Genomic DNA, 15,378 nt, shown 5'->3' on the forward strand with positions numbered 1-15,378 from the left:
GTCGAGCCCAGGTTCCGCAGTATGTATCCAAGAAGCTACCAATCCGCGAGCGCAGAACTTCTTGTCCCTCGTCTTCTCCCAGTCTGGTTAGAAGAACAGTCCTGACGCAGCCAATTAGTAGACCAAGTCTGCGGGCTGTAATCCTGTCCGGAAGCGGGCTGACATCCAAGTTGTTGCTTGTTGGTTGCTGGAGATTGCAGCGGTGACGACGAAACCTCCGGGTGGGCCAGATGGATCATGCCACCTTCGGAGCGGGATTCTGGCCGAGCTTGTGCTTGCCTTGATGCCTGTATATGCCTTACATGTCATGTGCTTGTGTGCCTGGATGCCTTCGTGCCTGGCTTGTGGCCCGTGCGTTGTAGTTCCCGATGAGGAAATACAGGTATATACTTCGGTAGCACAGCAGGCGTCCCAGCATGCCGTTGATTGCAGGGGGTGACGGGAGTGTGTCAACAGACATCTTTGGCCATCTTCTTTCTCCGTCAAATACTACTTAACGCTTGTTTTCGGTAGCATTGAAATTCCAATTTTCCCCCTTCTTCTATCTCTTTCTCTCTTCCCATCTTCCCATCTTCCCATGATGAGACTCGCGCGTACAGTATACTTAGTGCTGTCACTTCTCTCAGCTGCTCTTGCGGATATCGAATTCATCGACCCAGCAGCCGGCACAGTCATCAGAGCTGGGGATGAGTTTACTGCTCACTGGAGGGATTCCGGCACATTACCCCGGCTTGCTTCACTCGTACAGTATGACCTCTATCTTTGTGCAGGCGGAGACACAGTGGGATCCCATGTGCGTGCTCTGTCAATATTCTCGCCCCTTAAGCAAACTCTACTAATACCCACGTCTTTGATACAGGAGGACATAGCTCTCCTCGCGAAAAACGCGCTTTTTGCCAAGGGCAACTCAGTTACGTTTAAGATTGATTCCGAGGTTAACGGCAATGATGCAAACGCATAGTAAGGCTTCTTCCATAGCTCCCATGAAACGCGACAGCAGGTTTCGATCTCAGCTGTAACGTCCCTTTCACTGCTGACAATTGCACCTCGTGCAGCTTCCTTAGGATTGCCGCTTCTGGTCCTGATGCCTCTGTTGTCAACTACTCGGATCGCTTCACCCTCACGAACATGACCGGATCATTCTCCCCGACGGTTATCAATGGAATTCCTTCCGCTATGTACCCTACAGACTCCTTTCCCCCGGCCCATATGGATGAAAGTCACGAAGAATTACGGAAGAGGCAGGTGGCTGGACCCTTTACGATTCCCTATCAGTTGCAGACTGGACCTACAAGATACGCACCCATGGCTAAGAAGCCTGGAAGTACGATTCCGGTGGGAACACCAACCCCCCAATATCCAACGAGCGCGTATTCCGTTGCTACAACATATCTACCTCAGGCTACTGTTCAGATGACACTGTCCGCCTCAGAAACATACTCCGTTATTAGCATTGAGAATACAGTAAGTATAGCGTGGCTGGGTTTTGTCACGATTGATTCTGTTCTTCTCTTCTCAAAGCTTGCGAATCTGGGCTAATGGCACTCCATTTCACAGGCATCTCCAGCACCGCATGCCGGAGACACAAAAATGAAACGGTTTTTGGAAAGATGGAAAGATTGAGGCGTTTGACAATTCTGAGCTGTAAGGTCTAGACGTGCATGGCCTATTGCCTGATCGTTACAAGGCTTCCTCCCTACTTAGCATGCTTTCATGATAGCCTGTATGGGGCGTTCCCGAGCTAGAACGGAGCTCGAGAATATATATTGCACCTAACGCCAGGCATTTCCCAACTATGTTTGTTTGCATCAATGTGATTACTATTATACTGGACAATGCTGGCCTCTTGGAGTTTATCTTAATCAGCAAGCCTACTACAGGTAATAATTTTGATATATGTACTAAATGTGATCTATGTTTCGATTTTTGGACAATGAGTGAAGCTCTAATCTAATCCATGACTAGCCTCTACTTCCTTTGATAAGCACTTGTGATAATATAATTGTCTGTTACTCATCGAACTTTCGTATCCCTCTTCCGCCAATTAGCGGCGGAATAGCTAGTAGTTCAGTGACTGGGGGAGGAAGCAATGCTTGATTTGGGACTCGGGCATCACTGACTTAGAGAACCAATATGTCGAAAGCGCACCTTCAATCTTTAATCCTCCATTTGGAACGCGCCTTGATCGTTCCTTCTCAACATAGCCGAGGGGTTAGAAGCATTTGCGTTTCAATGACGTGGACTGTCGTTACTCTGTGTGAAAGAGATGTTCTCTCGAAGAGCCACATATTCACTATCTGCATAACCGAGTAGTGATTGAATATGTGTGCTTCTCTGGCCCTTGATGCGGACGATTTCACTGCTGCCGTAATTGACTAGGGCACGCCCAACTTCCTTCGGCTCCTGGCCATGGTGTAGGAACTCCCCATTCAGGGCGTCTGGCGAGATCTTCTCAACCACAACCAAGCGCACTGCTTCCTGTTGGCCGAAATGACCTTCCACCCCCACAACGCCTGCCGGGAGCAAGCCAGCCTTTTTCTGGAGAGCACTATAAGCACCATGATCGATATATAGTGTACCTCTTGGTTTCAGGCCATGAAGGAGCCAGAAAGATCGGGACTGAATTGGGGTTTGCGAAGGAATGAATCGAGTGTGTAGTGGGGGCGGTGTGCGCAATTCTAACGAGCTCGTAGAATCTCCAGACTCCAGGCCAAGTTGCTCCGTTTGCTGAAGGTATCTGACAATTTCATGGACATTACCCGGTTTAGAGCTTTTGGTAATGATTGTGGTCACGCCCGCACTGGTCCCCAATTTAGCAGCGACAATCTTGGTACTCATGCCTCCTGTCCCTAAAGAAGATCCGGCAGACGAGACATCGGCCTCCAAAGACGAAATATCCGTGACAACCTCGATAGGCTTCGCATCTGGGTTGTGGCGTGGGTTAGCTGTGTATAGACAGTCGACATCCGTCATTAAGAAGAGGTAATCGGCTTTGACCATAGCTGCTGTTATTGCCGACAGTGTGTCATTGTCACCGAATTTGATTTCCTTGTAAGAGTAAGCTTTTCCCCCCTTTTTCTTTCATATCTTAACTAGCCGAAGCATACCGAGACAGCGAGAGTGTCGTTCTCATTGACTATGGGGATCACACCCATGTCGAATAACTGTGCGAAGGTATTTTGGGCATTGAGATATTGTGTCCTCTATACCGGCATCAGATGTTAGATGCAACTTCAGGAACCAGAATGAATGCTTACATCCGCAATGTCATTTCTGGTCAACAAGATCTGTGCGACCGGGAGACGGAGATGCGAGAAAAGACCGTCCCAAAGACTCATCAGTCTACATTGCCCAACCGCGGCCAAGGCCTGGAGTTCATATATCAGCTTCTGGAGATCAGGCAATCCGTAGTATTATGTGTGTGTGTTATTACCTGTATACGGGGCAAGTGTTTCGGCCTCTCGTCGATATCCATTCTCCGTAAACCAACGCCGACAGCACCGGACGAAACGAGCACAACATTATGTCCGTCGCGATGAAGTTTTGCGGCGGTCTCCACAATTAAGGTTAATATAGACAGTATAGGCTCATGGGTGTTCTCATCCACGATGGAGCTCGTCCCTGTTTGTACCACGAATGAACGTTAGCGTTTCTGTAACAGTAAATGCGCAGGCTTGTAGTAGGATACCCCGCACCTAATTTGATGACGATCGTGAGACGTTTTGAAGCCATTGTAAAGTGAAGTTGGAGTTGATTAGTTAGACGAATATTTCTAACAGTCACCCATCTGACGGCGACACTGGTAAACGGCGGGATCCGACCTCCCTCCCAGACACGACGATGTCAGACAGATTGCGCTAGTCTTTGTAGCATGATCGGGCATGCCCATTTGCCGTGTGTGATTTTCCGGGGAATTTCTATTTTTTGCCAGGTACGCCCTTCACCGCCAATGCGGAGAGCTGAGGGCGGAATCGGCCTGGACGATCTTTCCGCAGCGCTTCTTCCGTATCCAGTTCACTGCGCTGGCTTTCTCATCCTTGAAACTTTGGGCGAAATGTCGACTTCCGAGTCTTCCAATAACGGCTCGCAACCCGGCAATCAGGATACAGGTTACATACCTGGCGACGACACTTGGACGCAATGGCGCAATATCTTCTCCATCCTAGCAGGGCGAATGACTGATGAAGGGAAAGAACAGTTTCGTGTTGCCCGGGACATTCGGAATGAGGTCGCCGATTGTAAACGTTGCGAGGATCAGCGTGATTATCTCTTACAGTTCAGTGAGTCATTTCCCCTTTGCTGTTCGCGGATGCGCAGGGCTTTGTCACTCACTCAGGATCACAGCTAATGCAAGAAATCACAAGGTCCCATAATTCGGTTCATGAGTGACAGTATTCGACAGCTTGGGGGAGACCTCCATAGCCATAATATTTATTGCCGCCGATGTACCAATCGAAAAGCTGGAGGCTTCGACCCTGACTATGGTATCTTAATTTGCGCGAATGAGATGAAGGACCAGGGACATCTGGAGGACACAATGGCTCATGAGATGGTCCACGCCTACGATCACCTGAGATTCAAGGTTGACTGGATGAACAATTTGCGGCACGCAGCTTGTACCGAGGTAATTACTCTCCCGGGATGATGACCACCTGAATTTGAGATCCATCGGCTGACACAAAATATAGATTCGAGCCAGCTCCCTTAGTGGGGAATGTCGGTGGGCGCGCGAGTTCTTCCGGAGGGGTCAGTGGAAGTTTACACAACAGCATCAAGAGTGTGTTAGAAGAAGGGCTATCTTGTCTGTACGAGCAAGGCCAGGATGCAAGGATGAAGCCCATGCAGAGAAGGTTGTAAACGAAGTATGGGACAGCTGTTTTAGGGACACCCGCCCCTTCGACGAGATATACCGATGATACTACCATTTTTGAGCGTTGCAGTCCTGCAATAGAGGGCACTCGTGTGTATATATTATTTGATACGCCACCTGCAAAGATATACCAATAAATAATAGACCCAGGGAACCGGACGCCGCAGAAAGCAGATAATCGTAAAACTCCAGCATGCTCAACGCATTCCACACGAAATAAATCGGAAAAAGGCCACTGGTTGGAGTGGCAGGGAAAGACCACACGTCTCAACACCAAAGCGCCATGAATGCATGAGTATTACATTATTGTTTGGCATCCTTTGACGAAGCAGAACCAGAACTGCGCTTCATGGTTCGCTCATCCTTAACACAGTGTTTAAGAATCCAGGGATGCCTCTGGATTTCATCAAGAGAGATTCGCTTCTCAGGATCCAGAACAAGAAGCTAGAAAGCATTAGCAGATACTCCATCAGGGGCGGCTGGGCCTCACATACCCGTTTGATAAGATCTCTCGCCTCAGGGCTCACAAATGAGGGAACCGACATATCCGCTCTTGCAATCCGCCTCTGTGTCATAACAGGGGTGTCCTCAAAGGGAGCTTCTCCAACAAGAAATTCGTAGGTCAAAACACCCAAGCTCCACAGATCGACTTTTTCATTGTAGTAATTATCCTGTGAACCCGGCTTGAGCATCTCGGGAGGAAGGTAGTCCAATGTTCCACACATTGTTTGCCTCCGGTTGTTGGGTGCATGTACACTCCATCCAAAGTCACTGATCTTGATTTCCCCGTGGATGCCGACTAGGATATTCTCGGGTTTGATATCACGATGCATGACATGCTTCTTGTGAAGGTATTTCAAGGCAGCAGCCATTTGGGCGATGTACTGGGCAGCTTTCCATTCAGGGAATCGATGTTCCTTGCGAAGGTGTTTATATAACTCCCCCCGGCCGGCAAATTCGAGAATCAAAAAGATCCGCTTGCTGTCATGGAAGTGTCCGTAGAGCCTTAGAACATTCGGATGACGAAGATTGCTCTGAATCTCGATTTCCCGGCGGACTTGCTTCTGCACTCCACCCTGCTGCAGCTCAGATTTGTGTAGGACTTTGAGCGCACATACAAAACCAGAAGACCGCTCTTTGGCCAGGTACACCCTACCAAACTTCCCTTTTCCCAAAGGCTTTCCAATTTCAAACATTCCAAGGTGCAGCTTCTTTGGTGCCGGTTGATCATATAGCGGGTTAGGGTGTCGTTGCTCTCCATTCTCATCTAGGTTGCGACTCGGTAAGGTGTTCTGGGAGCCCTTTGTAGGGGACTGAGCAACGTTCATGGCATTGACTTTGTTGTCATTGGTATTTTGTAGGGCTAGCTTCAGCAGGTTGGATCGATTGGAGCCGCTATATTGCCCTGCAGCTCCAAGGCCCGAAAGGGACATAGCTGTTGATAGGGAGCTCTGATGTACGGCATTAACAGGCCATGTGCTATACAAGGCATACTCCAGGACTCATACCTTAGGTTTCGGGTAGCTACCGCCATTGTGTCCGCTGTCATTTTCGTCTTTGACGGAAAGGCGCTCAAGGCGCGCTTCCAATGTCTTGGAGGCCATGGAGAAAAATGTAATCGACAGTGATTGGCGACGGAGAAAGCTAAACGAGGTTGCAGGCGATTATCAGGACTATCGTGCCTTACAAAGTCATAGTCAAGCCCTAGAGAGTCTATAGAGAGAATATTGGTCTAGATGATGAGCTGGAAGAGAATAATGGAGAACGAGTGAGTAGATAAATAAGGTTGAGGAGAACTGGCAGTCCTCTAGCGACGCTCGGATGTTTATCCGGTTTGGTTTCCATACACATCACCCCAGCAACAGATCGGACCGCCTCTTTCTCCGACACCGCGGGGTATGATCTATCGGCTGGCCATGGGGGACGCCGATGATGCATATCTGTGAATCAAAAGGATTATTCTCTCTTCTCCGACACCTTTCATATTCTCCTATTCCTTCTCCTGCCTGTGTATAATTTATCACCGTCACTTGCCACCCACTCAATATAGCATAGCATGACTTCACGTAGCAACGCGGCGTCAGCAAATATGGCGAGTACCGCAACTTCGCCCAGCTTTCAGAAGCCCAATTCCGTGACGGTCAAAGGATTCAAGATCAGCACTCAGAAGTTACCAATACTCAAGGCGGATCCAATCGAGGAAATGACGAAAGAATTAGGAATAACCCCACCAGAAATGATCTTTGGTGACAATTTCGTTGCGATTGAACATGAACAAAGTTCTTGGGGAATAGCTTTCAACGCGTTTGACGCCTTGGACCGTGTGGACAAAACCGGTACATCGATGCTCAAAGTCGCATACTCGAGAGAGTGGCAGAAGAGCAGGTACTCCACCATCTTTGCTTACCTCACGGGTCACTTGCACATGTTTGTGACTGACTGGTTGTTAGGGAGAAGACTCACGAAGGAATCAAAGAAATTGTTAAACCCTTCGATTGGTCTTACACTACGGACTACATGGGCACAGTGAAACCTGGGAGTCGGCCCTTCGTAGCAACAACGAAGCCTATCCCTATCGAACTGTTGAAGCGGCCGGACCCTATCTTGTTTTATGACGACGTCATCCTTTATGAGGATGAACTTGCTGATAACGGCATTACTATGTTATCATGCAAGATCCGAGTCATGCCATCTAGGCTGCTTCTCCTTACGAGGTTCTTCATGCGACTAGACAACGTTCTGTTCCGGCTTCGGGACACGAGAGTCTACGTTGACTTCGAGGAAAGGGAGATCATCAGAGAATATCAATCTAGAGAATGTGACTATGAAGCAGTAAGACGGGTAAGCTTGTCGCATACCTTGATTTCGGGTACTAGATCTGAGTGGCCAAAGTGCTAACTAGTTTTCAGACCTTAGCAACGACCAGAGACGATGTGCCAGCGGTCATGAGAGACCCTAATAGGCTTTCGGAAATTCTTCCGCTCGTCGAAAAGCGCTTAGAGAGGGTGTCTCTCAATGAATGAAGCACCAATACGATGGATACTCACTACCGCAGTCTACCCCCATCTACCACAAAATGAGGCCCATTCACAGTCGCGGCTCCAGCTGGTTGTAAGAAGTGCAACCGATATAGGAATGGCCGCTCTATCTCGCCACATAGATAGGCATAGTCTACTGCCTTCAGTGCTTGGAGTCGCTCCAGTGCTACTTAGGTCAACTCATGCCCGCAGTATTCCGGATAAATGAAGAGCGCGGTCGAGGCAACGCCACGCCCGGTGGCCTGGCTGCGATTATCTTTACTCAGTGAGGCAAGGTCATTAGAGGATGGTATTCATTAAAGCCCTGAGGAATCACGTTCAAATGATATGTGACGATACTATCATGGTAGTCCTCACATACCATAGCTTAGTTTACGAAGGGGTGTCATAGTAATGGGGTAGGTAATATAGGCAGAATGATTTTTTACTATCCCTCTGGAGCCTCTCAGTGGTCCTGCTCATTGTTGTTAATTTCATTTCTACTTAATCTTTCTAGGGGCTTATGCTTGTCACAGTCCACTTAATATGGTAAGGTTAAGTCGTGACGTACCTGGTAGATGAACCGCGGATCGCTTGGCGGCAAACAATGCAAACATGGTTGGTCCCGCAGGCTTCTAGATTTATCCTGAGTATGGAGTAGTCTCAAGTTTTCGAATTGTACTCAAGACCCCCATCTACAATCTCATGCAACAAGGTTTCATTCGGTCCAAGCGAGCATAAACACCGACCAGAAGCAATCAGGTGGTGGTGATATACAGACATCCAGCAATGCCTTCCGCAGGCTCGAAGACTCTGTCCCTTCGGGGGCTCTACAATTTTCAATGCCCGCGGCCCCAGGTACGGCCTCATCTGGCAGAGAAAACAAATGGATAACGTTCCGTCTGACAAGGCAATCATATTAGGTACAAACGTATAACAAGACACACCTTCCATCAATTCACGGCTTGAAGCCCTCGGTGTCTCACCGCCACATTAGCCATCAGCAACAGCCGCTAGCCTCATGCTTCGTTCTTCCTTCGCAAAGTCGCCGGAATTCTTCCCAGCTAGCTCGTGCGATCGGGCCGCGCCCGGGTACTGCAGCAGAAACCTACGTTGCTTACGGAATGACGCAAAAACTACTCGAAGCCTGCTCCAAACAAGCAGACTACAAGATACCTCAGTTGTCTCAGAAGGGGGCTCAGGTGCCCAAGACAAGTGCCGGGGAAGACTTGGGAGTAGGTGAAGGATGGTGGTATGAAGGTGAGTTTACTCTAAGTGTCTTCATTTCGTAGATGGAGGCGCGTGGTACCTAGGGGTGCGCGGCTAAAGAGCTCAATTAAATAGAATTGGGCCTCGTTCCTACTTTCTCAACATGGTCGCAGGTTACGTTCCTGCACATGTACCTATTGACGGTCCGGTTGCGCGCGTTGCCGTCGCATGACAGCCTTCAAACCTACTCACGGCACTTAATCGATCACTTCTCACATAGTGCCGAACATCGCATGGATGTGCTTCACGGATTGACGAGCCGCGGTATACGCAATAAGTTTCTCAAGGATCTTTTTATCCAGTGGCGCGGTGTTTTGGCAGCCTACGACGAAGGTCTAATCAAAGGAGATGCAGTGCTGGGAGCTGCCGTTTGGAGAAACCTCTGGAAGGCGAGCCATACTGCACCAGACGGTAAGGACTTGGATTGGTCGAAGATAGCTCAGGTCGTCGCGTATATGCGGCGAGTGCTCTCCGAACTCTCTCAGGTGCATGAAGCGGATTTGGTCTTCCAATTGGACCGGCAAAGGAACGGGAAGCCGGGTATTTTCTCTTATTCCGATGTCGATCAAAAGATGGTCGATAGCAAGCGGTGACAATGTGGGTTTGGAACTAGCCATCGGCGCTCTTTTGTTCGCTCTTTGTACGAATAACCATCATGTCTACCTTTTATAATGTAACATATTGGGCTTGACCTTGCATCACTTAAGTCTTTGTGTGGGAATACTTGCATACTTTGCTATCACTGCCATGGCTAATGAGCGTAGTTGACGTTGTCGGAAAATCATTTTAGATATGAAATGGCAGGTCATTTTTATCAACGGCCTTACCCATTATGTGAATCAGTCAAGAAGCTCATGAGTTTTGTCGATTTTGCTATACGTCCCTCTTCCCAAAAAGGTCCTTCTCAACCATTGCTCGACATATCGGATGGTAGAAGTCCTTGTACTTCTCAAAAGTTGCGACTGCAACCTCACGGTTGACTCTCTGCAAGCTCCGGAACCTGATTGCTTGGTCAGCGCCATAAATTGTCTTTTCGGTTGCAAGATAGCTTACAGTGGCCTCACAAACTTCATTCTACCAATTCTGCCCAGTAGTTCGGTCGCCGGGTCGACAACATTCTCATCACCAGCTTTCAGGCCCAGTTGGAAATACAGGTTGGCGACCTCTATGTTCTCGCTCTTGGAAAGTCCATAAACTTCGCCCATGAGCTTCGACAGTTCGGGAGTAAGTGGCCGCTCAAGAAGAAGCATCTGTTCCAAGAAAACGACGATCTGATTTGCAGACAAGCTCTCGATATCGCTTAGCTGCGGCTTGAAGGAGGAAGTTTCAGAAAGTGACTTCCATTTTTGGGCAAGTTCGTAAACAACGTCAACAAGTGATGTATCGAACTGAGGCTTCGGAGGTAACCCAGGGGCATAGAACCATGTATCCCAGTCGAGATCATTCAACAGCTTAGACGCTTCCGCGTCAGTGCCAAAGAAATCCAGGAGAGTCGCTTTGAATTCGTAGGAGTCTAGTGACTTTCCCTTGAACACAGTAAAGTACTGATGGAACGAATTTGAGTCAGTAGATACGGTTTGCTTGTGAGCCTAGGTAACTCACGTGAGGGATAAAACGGTCAAACTTCTGTTTTCCTACAAGTGTTTCCAGGTGGAACAAGAAGTTGAATCCTTTCTCGTAAGGGATACTAGAAAACGCATCATCCGGGTCCTTGCCCTTGAGGTCCGTAATCAATTTAGTGAACTCGTGGTCATGCCCAAAATGCTCCACGGAATCAGTGAGTGCTTTCCAACCTATAATGGCGGAGAAATGCCGATATGCTTCCCCATGTCTAGTTCCGATTAGTAACTGGTTGCAGCGACAAGACAAGATGCTACACTCACACGGCAGCTAGGATCTAGAGCGTTGTCAGCGAAAAAGGATTATGCTGCCTCAGCCGAGGGGAGGGGGCCCAGGAAAAACAAGCTTACCCGCCTCTCTAAATAGGTGGTCCAGCCTTCATTCAGCCAGAAATGTTCCCATGATGCATTGGTCACGAGGTTGCCGCTCCAGCTGTGCGCGAGTTCGTGGGCAATGACATCAATATTTTCTCGGTCCTAATCCGTCAAGTTAAGTATTAAGCAACAACTTATTGCACAAGATAGCTTCTGATTCGCACCTTAGAAATAATACTGGGAGTGGCGAACGTGAAGATGGGATTTTCCATTCCTCCGTAAGGGAAGCTTGGTGGGAGAATCAGAACATTATACTCGCCCCAGGCGTAAGGGTATACAATTTTCTGCCTTGGTCAGAGATGTTCCATTGCACTGAGCGGCTCACAAACCTCAATTGCGCCGATAAACTTCTCCGTATCTGCTTCGAGCTCCCACTGGCATTCCTGGACCTTGTCCGGGCTGGTGGCCACAACACTGCGGGGTCCGATTGCAGCTTCTGAAATGTCACTGTCATTCGTGAGCCAAATGGAGTTGATTGGGATTCACGGATAGACAACAGGCTTACCCGCTGGCTAGAGCGAAGAGATAGCTCGGGATTGGGACGCGTTGATGAAACTGGTACAAAGATTTGCCCTCCGATTTCGACGCACCCAGAGCATCCCGGACAGGCAAGCCACTAGCAATCACAGGAAGGGGGGACGAGATGTTGAAATCGATGGTACTCTTAACATCAGGCGTATCCTGGCAAGGAAATATGGATCGTGCATGGATCGCCTGGCACTGAGAGACTAGATATGACTCTTGTGAGCAGCTCCAAATTGATTGATTTTAAACCTGGTCTGAGAGAGTTCTCACAGAAACTGGGCGGGAGAAAGATTGTACTCGCTTACACATGTATGGATGCTTCTTGTTGGACGTTTGGGCCGGGGTCAGCCATTGGAGTGCGGTACACTTTTCAGTGGTCTGAACGGAGATCTAAATGTCTGCGGTGTTAGGCCAGAAAACGAGGAAAGTGTCTGGTATTTCGATTTTATATGTACCTCAACGTCAATGGTTTCGTTCAAGTTTACTCCCTGATCGAGCTTGATCTTCAAGGCAGAGCCATAAGGTTCCAACGGAGGGAGAAGCTCCCACTCAGAAGGCCTGCCGTCAATTTTGACGTCTCCGATTGCCACATGGTTAGAGTCCAAGATGATCTCCTGCGATTCGCCGTTGGTAGTTGACTTGAGCTTGTGAATGACGTTTCCCACGAGCTTTCTCTGGTCAAAAAGGATGTCGAAGTTGGCAGTGATGTGGGTGCATATCCAGTTGTTATAGTTGCTAAGGGTATTGGGATCCCTGGGGGGGTGGATGCTAATCGCCATGCTACGTCTGTGAATCTGGGGTAGTCGAAGGGACCACCGGACTTGAATCGAAGAGTTGACGTTGGCCTTCAGACCGGTAAAGCAGGGAACTCGTGGGGAGCTAATCCGCCAGAACAAAGTGAAAGGAATAGGTTGCATGTGCCCCTCTTTATATTACCGTCCGGATGACTGGATGGGTAAGAGAAAGTAAAAATTCTTCATTATCCCTTTCTTTTATTTTTACACTATTATTAAATTATTCAAATTGAAGTGGGATTTTTAGCTTACCTAGACTAGGGAGAACCATCCTATCAATTCGAATTCTGCGGGCGGAAGACTCGGGTCTCTTCCCAAGTTCGTCTTTCTCTTAATTTCTGTTACATTCACGTTCCAAGACATCCCTGCCCCGCACCTGATGATACCTCCTCTTCCTCCACCTTTCTTTTCTAGTAACCATCTCTCTCATCTCGGCCTGTACACATACTAGATGCTGGGTGTATCTTACTTACTACTCTTGTTTTCCGTACCCTTGACGGTTGATTTTCCCTTTTGTGTGTGTGTGTGTGTGTGTGTGTGTGTGTGTGACGCTACTGATGCAGAATGTATTTGCTCCTTTGCTGCTTTTCGTTGTACCCAGGGTATAGCTGATCTTGATCTCAGTGCTAGAATGTGTTTACAGATACATATATGTCCACATATATATACAATTACATCGCATCATGTACTGACGATGATAGACCTTCCTGTCTTGTCAATTGAAGGCGTTCTTGACGACCAAGTCTTCCACATGTTCAAGAATCTAACTAGTTATTTCGGCAACTGAAAAGGCTACTGCTAACCATTGCAAGGTACTACTATTTAGCCGTAGTTAAGTGCTTCTACAAGTGTGACTAAACAATACTGTATGGCACCATCATGTCACTGCTTTGCTTGAAAATGAGATCACTTTGCACTACCATCCAATGGATAGAACTGTGCAGTGCCAATCAATATTCTGAGGCGAATGGAGAGTTTTGCGGCCTTTCAAGCGTGGGTTTAGTCGCTGCTAGCTGCCTGATTCTACGAGTACCTACCATGCAGGTACGGAGCAGACACGGAGTCCATACGGAGAAGAACTTCCAAGTGGAACCCAAATCCGCCAACTCGCTCAATTGCACGCTAAATAGATTGTGGGCCTTTGAGCCATGGCGTAGACTACTATCTAGTATCTACTATCTACAGCATGATGGCAGACTAATTTCGTACGACCGTTTTTGCGAGGAAAATGATGTCTCAGGGCTGAATCGCTGGAGAATTAGCTACGTCGTGTTTATCTACTGTATCTGTATGTTTACCACGAGTCCCTTTCTTTCAGGCCTAGCTTGACTTGCTTTTTGGGCCTTACCATATCCGAACTACTAGTACCAAACGTACCAAACTAGTAAGGCTACCTACTTAGTAGTGATGGGAGTAAGATTGACATTGTTGTGGTTCCTTTCATAGTCCTGAACCCAGTATTGCAACCGCTCGTTCACGTCTATCCATCTTGTTGAGGCATTTGTGTCTCTGCTGCTTAGCGGCAGGTATCTAGTCCTCTCATATACCTACCCCTTCCTTCTTTGTCAAACCACGGTAGCTGGAACTTCATATCCCAACGCGCATCCTTGCCCGATTCCTTAGCTCGCATACGAAATTATGGACGCGCCTCAGGTTCACGTGGATGCGCCGGAGAGCTCTGCGAACGTTGGAAAAGAAGGCGAAAGCACGCACCCTCTAGAAATTACGAGCGACCGTGATGTGGACGCAGTGAACGAAGGCCAAGCAGACCCCACTGAAGACATCGATCTGCCAGACGCTGGCGCAGCTGAGCCAGAAACGGCACCAGCACCGCCCAAGAAAAATCCTGGCTTTCAATTTCTAGAGTAAGGGCCCGTCTCCTTTTTCCAGCACAACTTTCTGTTTTCCACGCCTTCTTTCCCTGCTTCTGTACATGACTCTGTAACTTACAGTCTTCCAGCTTTCTAAAGTCACCTATCGTTGAACTGATTGTCGGAACCGGAGAGGGCAAAACTAGCTTGTCAGCACATCAAAGTCTGCTTTTAGAGTCGCCTGTCCTTGCAGAAAAGGTCAAGGCTTTGGGTGAATCGAGCTCTGTAAGTGATTGATGCATTTTACTCTCTTGCATGACCGCGCTCTGATACCTGATAGCGTTGCATTGAGCTTCCCGAGGAGAATGTGGAAGCCTTTGGTTATTTCCTCCAATTCCAGTATACCCGCGATTATTCCGCCTCCCAGCTTGAATCCCATACCGAACAAGAAGCAGTATCCGGTGGAATAGATGATAGTGGGGAACAATTGTTGAAGCATGCGCGAGTATACACCTTAGCCGACAAATTGGGGATCCCCGCGCTCAAGACGCTAGCACACTCGAAGATCCATCGTATAAACAGCACCTCGCATGGCGAGATTGCATATGCTCGCTATGTCTACATGAATACTCCGGTCGACGATGTTACTATCCGAAAGCCAGTGGCTACGTTCTGGGCCCTGAGGAGCCACATCCTGCGCCACGAAGCTGAAGACGAATTCCGAAAACTCTGTCTTGAGGTTCCCCAATTCAGCTTCGATGTTCTTAGTCTTGTCCTCGATCAGAAGGAGAAGCGTGCTCAGGACAAGGCAGAGTCAGAGTCAGCTGTGAAAGGAAGCGGACGGAAACGACTTCGGAGTGGGTTATAGCAAACGAAATGGTTTGAAGATATGATTGAATCGTACACCGGATAATTGGGAACACGAATGCCGCAACCCTTTGCTTGGTTGCAGGCAGAAAGCCAGAAGGTACATCGTCCTGTACGACATGAGAACTCGCCTAATGACCCGCAATTTGTCGCCAACGAGCCCCTAGGATTGCCTGCTCCAGCTATACTGCATTTGGTCCCAGGGCTCAGTACGAGGATTCTTCCCTTTTA

At 48.4% G+C, this 15,378-nt stretch overlaps 9 protein-coding genes across 9 annotated transcripts; 6 read left to right on the forward strand and 3 right to left on the reverse strand.

The window, feature by feature from the left end:
• The first annotated feature begins 436 nt into the window (after nt 1-436).
• On the forward strand, nt 437-1,709 carry BDQ94DRAFT_130681 (putative beta-1,6-glucan biosynthesis protein (Knh1)). Its single transcript, XM_026763949.1, has 4 exons — nt 437-793; nt 860-960; nt 1,056-1,464; nt 1,558-1,709. Exons 1-4 carry the CDS (start codon nt 578-580, stop codon nt 1,621-1,623), a joined length of 792 nt encoding a protein of 263 aa, XP_026628669.1. The 5' UTR covers nt 437-577; the 3' UTR covers nt 1,624-1,709.
• Nucleotides 1,710-2,229: 520 nt separating this feature from the next.
• BDQ94DRAFT_168645 (glutamate 5-kinase) lies at nt 2,230-3,732 on the reverse strand (the record flags this gene model as incomplete). The annotated part of the gene is made up of 5 exons (XM_026771118.1): nt 2,230-3,048; nt 3,108-3,203; nt 3,258-3,368; nt 3,434-3,621; nt 3,696-3,732. 5 exons carry the CDS (start codon nt 3,730-3,732, stop codon nt 2,230-2,232), a joined length of 1,251 nt encoding a protein of 416 aa, XP_026628670.1.
• Nucleotides 3,733-4,011: 279 nt separating this feature from the next.
• Nucleotides 4,012-5,315, forward strand: BDQ94DRAFT_130688 (mitochondrial inner membrane protease ATP23). The gene is made up of 3 exons (XM_026763950.1): nt 4,012-4,280; nt 4,365-4,624; nt 4,689-5,315. The coding sequence occupies exons 1-3, from the start codon at nt 4,055-4,057 to the stop codon at nt 4,914-4,916; spliced, it is 714 nt and encodes a 237-aa protein (XP_026628671.1). The 5' UTR covers nt 4,012-4,054; the 3' UTR covers nt 4,917-5,315.
• BDQ94DRAFT_130690 (aurora family serine/threonine-protein kinase) lies at nt 5,050-6,646 on the reverse strand. The gene is made up of 3 exons (XM_026763951.1): nt 6,379-6,646; nt 5,365-6,321; nt 5,050-5,314 (listed from the first exon to the last, which is right to left on the reverse strand). Exons 1-3 carry the CDS (start codon nt 6,472-6,474, stop codon nt 5,174-5,176), a joined length of 1,194 nt encoding a protein of 397 aa, XP_026628672.1. The 5' UTR covers nt 6,475-6,646; the 3' UTR covers nt 5,050-5,173.
• A 313-nt stretch (nt 6,647-6,959) lies between these two features.
• On the forward strand, nt 6,960-7,893 carry BDQ94DRAFT_168648 (TIP41 family protein; the record flags this gene model as incomplete). The annotated part of the gene is made up of 3 exons (XM_026771119.1): nt 6,960-7,255; nt 7,321-7,711; nt 7,780-7,893. The coding sequence occupies 3 exons, from the start codon at nt 6,960-6,962 to the stop codon at nt 7,891-7,893; spliced, it is 801 nt and encodes a 266-aa protein (XP_026628673.1).
• A 633-nt stretch (nt 7,894-8,526) lies between these two features.
• Nucleotides 8,527-9,851, forward strand: BDQ94DRAFT_130722 (uncharacterized protein). Its single transcript, XM_026763952.1, has 3 exons — nt 8,527-8,745; nt 8,811-9,147; nt 9,232-9,851. The coding sequence occupies exons 1-3, from the start codon at nt 8,677-8,679 to the stop codon at nt 9,747-9,749; spliced, it is 924 nt and encodes a 307-aa protein (XP_026628674.1). The 5' UTR covers nt 8,527-8,676; the 3' UTR covers nt 9,750-9,851.
• BDQ94DRAFT_186393 (bifunctional aminopeptidase/epoxide hydrolase) lies at nt 9,852-12,592 on the reverse strand (the record flags this gene model as incomplete). The annotated part of the gene is made up of 9 exons (XM_026775138.1): nt 9,852-10,156; nt 10,210-10,700; nt 10,759-11,004; nt 11,127-11,252; nt 11,315-11,434; nt 11,480-11,597; nt 11,656-11,878; nt 11,981-12,065; nt 12,131-12,592. The coding sequence occupies 9 exons, from the start codon at nt 12,590-12,592 to the stop codon at nt 10,030-10,032; spliced, it is 1,998 nt and encodes a 665-aa protein (XP_026628675.1). The 3' UTR covers nt 9,852-10,029.
• A 252-nt stretch (nt 12,593-12,844) lies between these two features.
• On the forward strand, nt 12,845-13,488 carry BDQ94DRAFT_130762 (uncharacterized protein). The gene has a single exon (XM_026763953.1). The coding sequence runs from the start codon at nt 12,921-12,923 to the stop codon at nt 13,254-13,256; it is 336 nt and encodes a 111-aa protein (XP_026628676.1). The 5' UTR covers nt 12,845-12,920; the 3' UTR covers nt 13,257-13,488.
• Nucleotides 13,489-13,921: 433 nt separating this feature from the next.
• On the forward strand, nt 13,922-15,317 carry BDQ94DRAFT_130780 (uncharacterized protein). Its single transcript, XM_026763955.1, has 3 exons — nt 13,922-14,334; nt 14,430-14,565; nt 14,621-15,317. Exons 1-3 carry the CDS (start codon nt 14,108-14,110, stop codon nt 15,146-15,148), a joined length of 891 nt encoding a protein of 296 aa, XP_026628677.1. The 5' UTR covers nt 13,922-14,107; the 3' UTR covers nt 15,149-15,317.
• The last annotated feature ends 61 nt before the right edge of the window (nt 15,318-15,378 follow it).

The sequence above is a fragment of the Aspergillus welwitschiae genome (assembly GCF_003344945.1).
Source record: "Aspergillus welwitschiae strain CBS 139.54b unplaced genomic scaffold BDQ94scaffold_9, whole genome shotgun sequence".
NCBI lineage: Eukaryota > Fungi > Ascomycota > Eurotiomycetes > Eurotiales > Aspergillaceae > Aspergillus > Aspergillus welwitschiae.

What these genes read in the sequence shown, in the direction of transcription:
- BDQ94DRAFT_130681 (XM_026763949.1), top strand. Translation starts at nt 578, where the DNA reads ATGATGAGACTCGCGCGTACAGTATACTTAGTGCTGTCACTTCTCTCA. An exon ending in GAGACACAGTGGGATCCCAT is followed by an intron (nt 794 to 859) that starts GTGCGTGCTCTG and finishes TCTTTGATACAG; the next exon opens with GAGGACATAGCTCTCCTCGC. An exon ending in GGCAATGATGCAAACGCATA is followed by an intron (nt 961 to 1,055) that starts GTAAGGCTTCTT and finishes CACCTCGTGCAG; the next exon opens with CTTCCTTAGGATTGCCGCTT.
- BDQ94DRAFT_130688 (XM_026763950.1), top strand. Translation starts at nt 4,055, where the DNA reads ATGTCGACTTCCGAGTCTTCCAATAACGGCTCGCAACCCGGCAATCAG. An exon ending in TGATTATCTCTTACAGTTCA is followed by an intron (nt 4,281 to 4,364) that starts GTGAGTCATTTC and finishes AGAAATCACAAG; the next exon opens with GTCCCATAATTCGGTTCATG. An exon ending in GGCACGCAGCTTGTACCGAG is followed by an intron (nt 4,625 to 4,688) that starts GTAATTACTCTC and finishes CACAAAATATAG; the next exon opens with ATTCGAGCCAGCTCCCTTAG.
- BDQ94DRAFT_130690 (XM_026763951.1), bottom strand. Translation starts at nt 6,474, where the DNA reads ATGGCCTCCAAGACATTGGAAGCGCGCCTTGAGCGCCTTTCCGTCAAA. An exon ending in GTAGCTACCCGAAACCTAAG is followed by an intron (nt 6,322 to 6,378) that starts GTATGAGTCCTG and finishes GCCGTACATCAG; the next exon opens with AGCTCCCTATCAACAGCTAT. An exon ending in CGAGAGATCTTATCAAACGG is followed by an intron (nt 5,315 to 5,364) that starts GTATGTGAGGCC and finishes AATGCTTTCTAG; the next exon opens with CTTCTTGTTCTGGATCCTGA.
- BDQ94DRAFT_130722 (XM_026763952.1), top strand. Translation starts at nt 8,677, where the DNA reads ATGCCTTCCGCAGGCTCGAAGACTCTGTCCCTTCGGGGGCTCTACAAT. An exon ending in TTCAATGCCCGCGGCCCCAG is followed by an intron (nt 8,746 to 8,810) that starts GTACGGCCTCAT and finishes CAATCATATTAG; the next exon opens with GTACAAACGTATAACAAGAC. An exon ending in TGAAGGATGGTGGTATGAAG is followed by an intron (nt 9,148 to 9,231) that starts GTGAGTTTACTC and finishes TCAATTAAATAG; the next exon opens with AATTGGGCCTCGTTCCTACT.
- BDQ94DRAFT_130762 (XM_026763953.1), top strand. Translation starts at nt 12,921, where the DNA reads ATGCTGGGTGTATCTTACTTACTACTCTTGTTTTCCGTACCCTTGACG.
- BDQ94DRAFT_130780 (XM_026763955.1), top strand. Translation starts at nt 14,108, where the DNA reads ATGGACGCGCCTCAGGTTCACGTGGATGCGCCGGAGAGCTCTGCGAAC. An exon ending in CCTGGCTTTCAATTTCTAGA is followed by an intron (nt 14,335 to 14,429) that starts GTAAGGGCCCGT and finishes ACAGTCTTCCAG; the next exon opens with CTTTCTAAAGTCACCTATCG. An exon ending in CTTTGGGTGAATCGAGCTCT is followed by an intron (nt 14,566 to 14,620) that starts GTAAGTGATTGA and finishes GATACCTGATAG; the next exon opens with CGTTGCATTGAGCTTCCCGA.